The 7,103-nt window shown below is 30.9% G+C and overlaps 1 protein-coding gene across 1 annotated transcript; it reads right to left on the minus strand.

Annotated features, from left to right (window-relative positions):
• Positions 1–1,796: 1,796 nt before the first annotated feature.
• On the minus strand, positions 1,797–6,841 carry LOC143537619 (pectin acetylesterase 10-like). The gene is made up of 12 exons (XM_077031348.1): positions 6,476–6,841; positions 5,893–5,975; positions 5,602–5,731; positions 5,208–5,281; positions 5,028–5,114; positions 4,823–4,947; positions 4,677–4,737; positions 4,542–4,595; positions 4,394–4,471; positions 3,974–4,079; positions 3,718–3,863; positions 1,797–1,940 (listed from the first exon to the last, which is right to left on the minus strand). The coding sequence occupies exons 1-12, from the start codon at positions 6,690–6,692 to the stop codon at positions 1,830–1,832; spliced, it is 1,272 nt and encodes a 423-aa protein (XP_076887463.1). The 5' UTR covers positions 6,693–6,841; the 3' UTR covers positions 1,797–1,829.
• Between the last annotated feature and the right edge of the window lie 262 nt (positions 6,842–7,103).

Consider the following 7,103-nt stretch of genomic DNA (forward strand, 5'->3'; position numbering starts at 1 on the left):
ACTACTCTCCATGCTGTAACAGGTTCATATGTTTAATATTTATCATGTTTTCTGTTACTTATATGAAAAACTGATCAACACAAAACCCACAAGATTGCCGATGGGACAATTAAAAAACATGATCTTATACTATTACAACAAAGAAAAGAGTACGAAAATCAAAATAATTAATTTGAGAATAATATCCCAACTTGTTCTTCACCAAACAATGGGAAATGCGTTTATTACTTTCTTTCAAATCTACTATTATAATAAACAAAAATGATGTTTATAGCACATGACACTTAGTTGATCTATTTTTATGCCAAGTGGCATCTTTATATATTTAATTCTTATTTACTCTTATTAAAACAAATCAATTAAAACTTTCCTTAGAAAACTTTATCTTTGTATCACATGAGACGTTTCAAACCCGAATGAGATAAAAATTGTTGTTCAACATTGTTTGCTAACTAAATCTAGATCTTTAAATCGGTATATTTTTAAACCCGTGTATTTTTGTATTGTTTTCATACCCCAAATCACTATTCCATTATGTATTTTTCTGATTGTATGCAAATTTCATTCCCCAATCCCTATTGCAATTGTATGCAAACATTAATAATACCATAAATATGTATTTTTCAACTGAAGTATATGATAGCAACCGATTAATTATTTGATTAATGCCTCTATATGCCGATTCATTATATTTTCCGATTAACATTGTCCACTTTTTTTCTCTTTGCATCCATTTTTTGCATGTACACTTTTGAATGTGATGCCTTTTTTCAAAAACTGATTGGAATAGGACGCATACGTCTGTTCATTATTTATTAAGCAATATAAGTTAGTTTGTTTTTACTTCAGTTATTGGATCGATTAGTTCTATTTACCGAATCGTCAACTACTTGAATGCTCAAATATAATTTGATCTTAATATCATATGCAGATGCACCTTTTTGATAGATCAATGAGGCCAAATTTCTTTATATTTGTCCTCTATCCACACATAAATTACCTGACTAACATCTTTTATTATTATTATTATTATTATTATTATTATTACTATTATTATTTATTTATTTATTTATTTATTATAGACAATTTGTTAATATGAATGAAACTTGAATTAATTATACTTATTTATATTTAATTTAGGTATTACGAACTAGATATGCAAAATTATTTAATCAGATAACTATTTTTTAAAATAGTTGTATTTGTTAATTGATAAATAACCAACTTATAATTGATATGTACTCAGAGTACGTTGATAGAAGTTTTTCAGTTGTTAAACCTATGAAATTGTGAGAGATAAAAGTTTATGGTTTCATTGGATCTAAGTTTTTTGATAATAAAGTTCTTAATAAAAAAGAAGGTTTTGATTTCTATCGAGTGGTTCATGCTCATATAATCAACTATAGAAGTGAGGGTATGCTCATGCTCATGCAATCAACTCAAAACTTGGTACCGATTCGGTATCGACGATACCAAATTGGTACCAGTTCGGTACTGGTACCGATTACCTGTACCAAAAGTGTTCACCCATGGTACGAACATACACAAGTTTCTTAAATATATTTTATGTTTTTATTAGTATTATCAAACATGAACTTCATGTTTGATTAGAAATATGAGTCTATTATGTATCGGAGTTTGTTTTGAACCAAAGAAAATGGCGCAATTAGACGAGGAACAATTAGAACAACCGGTTAAGAAGTCAAAATGTGATAACTTTGTTTTTAAGAACTGTAAACAACACATGAATTTTAACATTTTAATTTTCCAACCCGTGTAACACATGGGTTTTTAACATAGTAATATATAAATGATGATGTTACATTACTTTATGATCTAAATAACAGATTGTGGCAACTCTTGTCGCATGGAAACGGGCAGTCTGTTTCCTTCACGCTTGATCTATCGAAATACCAGTCTCCCACCGCCAACGCTACAGGCTGCATCATATGTACCCGCAATTAGCATCATATTATCACCCAATATAAAGAGGCAGTTTCAAATGAAAACCACTAAAAAGTTAAGAAAATAATTCTCGTGTTATTAAATGGTTCACAAATTTATAGTGATTCTCATTTGAATCTATATATATTTATATAATTATTATTTGATAGAAAATATGATAAAAATAAATAATATATGTTGTCTTACATATAAAATTATTAAAAATATATAAAAACAATAATTATAAATTAAGATATTAAAAATGATTAAAGTGGGGCGAGTCGAGCTTGAGCTTGTGTGCACGCACGTGCTTAGGGTTGGATTCATATGAGAACCACTAAGTTTTTTAGAACCATTATAAACCATTTTATTCAGTGGCAGTATGGCACCATTGTATATATATTGTGGACTAGGATCATGTAAGAACCATTTTGAAATTGAGAACTTTGAGAATCATTTTGGACCACAAAAAAATTCTTTTTGAGAAATATAAAAATATATATATATTAAAAAAAAAGCGAAAACAAAAAATTTGAATTTTTCATCCCTGTTTTCATAAAAAAATTAAAAAACAATATTGGTTTAGAAAAATTATACAGATATGTATAATACGTATTTTTTATTTTATACAAGTTATTTTTTATACACATATGTACAGTTAAGATAAATGATAATGTACATATGCGTCGTCATTATCATCATCGTACTTAGTATATCCCACCAATAGCAAAGCTATGGTAGGGTATGAGAAGAGTAAAATGTAGACAACCTTACCTCCACCCCATAGGGATAGAGAGGTTGCTTCCGGTGAGACCCCCAGCTCGATAGTAGTTTTGCATCAAGCCTTGGACATAAGGCACATAGCACTTAATCATCGGGGACACCGACAGATTGGTGCATGTACCCTTGTCTTTCGGCTATCAACGCCACCACATGATACCTGATTAACCTTCCGTCACTTTTAACGTTATTTTCACGAGATTAGTAAAATAACATCAAAATTAGTGCAATTTCACTTTTGCTCACCCAAGGGCACATATATACATTATAAAGTATATATGCATACATTATGTAAATCGAGATTAAATAAATATATATATGAGTATAAATAGGTTTCTTTTTTTTAAATGAAACTGGGATGAAAAATAAATTTTTTTGGTTTTTTTTATTTTCTAAAATTTTCATATATTTTTTTTGTTTTATAATTTTTTTAAAGAGTTTTTTTGTGGCCCAAAATGGTTCTCAAAGTTCTCAATTTCAAAAAGTTCTCTTAGGATCTCACCATATATATATATATATATATATTGTTATTGAATTATTAATATTATTTGTAGTGTATTCACCAGAGAATGTATGTATCCACTAGTAAATACACAATTTGTAGAACAATGTACATATTATAGTGTATTTCATTTGAGCCCACCACTATATAGTACACGCAAAATCTATAAAAAAAGATTTATATATACAATATATATTAACTGTCCCCTATCACAGTTTCTCACTTAATTCAAGAAACTATGCACTGTTTTCTTCTTTGTGGATCAATCAATACGAGCAACGTCTAGCACAAGCCACATTAAGTCGGTCAAGTTAGATTGACCCGAAATACTTTTTGTCCAAAATACTGAAAAATCTTTGTGTGAAAATGTGTTAAATACCATTATTAAAGATTTAAGGTTATACTTTTCAATATTAAATCTAGGTAACATTTTTTAGTTTTAACTTCAGGCATATAAAGTAACCCGAATTAACATATAAAATTATAAATACCTTGTTGTTAATGACGGGAGAATCATCTGCAAACCATGTATCCTGCCTCTCGGTTTGGCAATGGGCAAAACATGAATTTACAAAGAGCCCATTTTGTTTGGAAGTAGAGAATCCTTTAAGTGCATTCAGCATCTGGTTTCTGAAATCTGATCATAAGATCAGCATCATAGATAACATTAATTAGTCACCAAACCCGCACAGTCCTATCTTCTTTATTTTATTTTTTTTTATATTGGCAAGAATGAAATGCTGATACCTTGAAAGAAATTAATCTGAGATGGCGAACAATTGCCAGGGTTGTTCCTGCATGCCTTCCAAGCACCATTAGGATCAGCGGGTGCGGTACATAAACTGGAAACAACCTGAAAAAGAAAAGAAGATTAATAGAACATAATTATAGTATTATTTAGAAAAGTTATAATCTCAGAGGGTTCAATTACAAACCACAAACCGTTTATCTAAGATTTTAACATGACTGTTAAAGTTAAAATACATCACGATTATGCGAAAATGCTTGAACTAATGTATGCATGTGTGTGTGTGTATATATATAGATTTATGTTAATGTGTATTCATGTATCATAAGCATCTACACATGTGTATATTCACTTTTATAACTCCCTGATCTAAACATGTGTACAAAACTTGTTATGAAGAAAAGAGAGAAATACTTTACCTGCCAAGAATCATATGCAGCATTGAGGATGAACATAGGTGTTTTGATGTCGGAAACTATGTTCTGAGGAAAAAAGCACTAGAAAACGAAAACGAGCATTTAGCAATTAGCATAACAACCGATAGAATATGAGATGTTTATCACATACTGAGGTCGGGTCAAGTTTGCTGGTGCATGCCGGCGATAAGTTTTTAGCAACCCCCTGATGACATAATCACATAATCATTATGTGGAATAAATTAAAGTTAAACACACACCCAAACACCCCCTAATTTAAAAGTACCTGCAAAGTAACAACACCTTCATACATGTTCCTCAGAGTATGTTCACCACCAACATCAGTCCTAAAAATTTTATAAAACAGAAATTGTAAAATAAAGAAGTAAATGAAAATTATTTTGTTTGAAAGATAGAATAAATTTATCTTACGTGTCCATAAACATTCCCGCATCAGCCAAACACTTGACTTTGGTGCTTCCCAGGAATAATGAACTAAACTCGTCACAGTGTAAAATAGATGCCAGACCACCAGCCGAGCACCCGGAAAGAAGCGCCTGGAACCAAACAACTTATTACTTGTAAAATATGTTTATAAAAACAGAATTAAAGAAATGATAAATTGATGAAAGAATACTTGATCGGCATTTCGCATTCCCTTTGACATCAAATCTTCCATTGCTGCCAAGAATATTTTGTGGCCTCTAAACTGAAGGTCATTAGCCTGTCACAAGTATAAAAAATTATAAGTGATTTTATAAACAAATTGACATTTTTTTTAAATATGTTAACACCAGAAATTAACAATGCTACCTACCTTATCTTCTGAATCCCCAGCAAACGATGCACCATCACAATAACGAACCTTTACTCTGTTCCAGTTAAAAAAATCTGAAAGTAACAGGTCGGGTCAAATGGGTCCAAGTTGAAACGGGTCAGGTCGAAATGGTTGACCTAGAGAAGATCTTTTGTCTATTTTTATGAATAACTAACACGTTAAGTATGCTTAAAACGACAATATTATTACAAAAATAAAATAAATAGATAAAACCATTCGGGATCTTCTATGCATTAAAACAGACTATGGGCAATCACAAATGATTTGTCAACTTTTTTGGTTTGACCCGTTAGAGGTTAAAGACAACCAAAATAGATCCGGGTAAAAATTTCCACATCTGATTTTGATGATTAACGATGCTATGTGAGAATACCTGGATTATCTTCAGCTTTATTGCTCAAAATTCCGGTAAACGCCAATTGTTTTTCAAAAAACTTTGATGATCCACGCCTTGTTGTTTTGCGGTAAACACACGATCTAACCGTGTTACACCATCCTCCACCCTTCAAATATGATATTTAAATTAATTTAATTCGACCCATATGCGATAATACAAACTATTCACATGAAGGTTAGCATCAAGAATTAAAGACATTTAAACTATGAAAGTAAGTACAGCAAATAATTCGATAAAGATGTCATTATCGATCTAGCTGTCACAAACCTCCAATTGAATAAGCCAACTGTTTGCACCAGATTCAAATCCTCGGTGCAAATGATACCCGGGTAATGTTCCATCCAAACATACTGTAAAAACAGAAACAACAAAATAATAACCTTTCAAAGTACTAAATATTAAAAAAAAAATACATCAAATCTGAATCTTGGAACTATGATGAAATTCAATAACTAAAAGTTCAAATTATTTAGATGAATAAAATATAGAATTAGAAACTTTTGAAACAAAATCACCCAAATTGTGTGACACAAAAATCAAATATATCGACAACAAGTTAGATACAATAACCAGTCACCTAATTATATAACCACTAATTGCAGTAGCCCCAAACAACCAAACCCCCCAAAACCAGCAATAATAACAATAATGATACAAAAACAAAAAATAATAATAATAATTCAATCTTGAAAACACAAATCTTGATCTAATAAATTTATTATAATACAAACTACAAGTTTCTAGTTAAACAAAATTAAAAAAAAAAAAAAAAGAATATAAACCTATCATGAATTGATACAAATCTATATGTGTGTGTATATATATATATATAGAGAGAGAGAGAGAGTACCAGCGCCTTTAGCAGCAGCTTGAGGAATAAGAGTAAGGCCAACAATAAGAGGATTGGGGGCAACAGCAGCAGAAGAAGAAGCTTCCAAGAATGAAATGACTTCAGTTGTGTTGTGATGGAACTCAGTCTCATCAAACTCAAACCCACTTCCCCAAACACCAAATCCAATATTCACCACCAGTATCATTATCAAAACCCATTGCTTGTTACTCCTCATTGATAATGGGTTTTTTTTTTAGTTAAGGATGAAAATGTGTGTCTTGATAAGATCTTATTTGTACCTTATCAAGTGGAATCAGAATCTATGTTTAGTTTGGAACATAAGCAAGAGTTGTAGAGAGAGAGAGAGTTAATGTTTTCCAAGCCAAGAATGATGAGCTTTTTTTGTGGCTTTTAATAAATAAACGATGTCCGGGTTATTTGTTTTTTAAAGTTGTAATAAAAGCAATTTTATCCGGGTTATGTAATCATGAAGGTCATAAAAGGCAGCTATGACTAGAGATGGCCAAAAAAACCGGTTGGGGAACCGGTTTACCGGTTTTTACGAAAACCGGTTTTTTAAAAACCGGTTTGACTGGTTTACAAACCGCCGGTTCGTCTTTCGGTTACAAGTTCTAGATCGAAAACC

The sequence above is a fragment of the Bidens hawaiensis genome, unplaced genomic scaffold (assembly GCF_021521415.1).
Source record: "Bidens hawaiensis isolate Kalapana, Puna unplaced genomic scaffold, B.hawaiensis_p1.1 tig00011236_1, whole genome shotgun sequence".
NCBI classification, from domain to species: Eukaryota; Viridiplantae; Streptophyta; class Magnoliopsida; order Asterales; family Asteraceae; genus Bidens; species Bidens hawaiensis.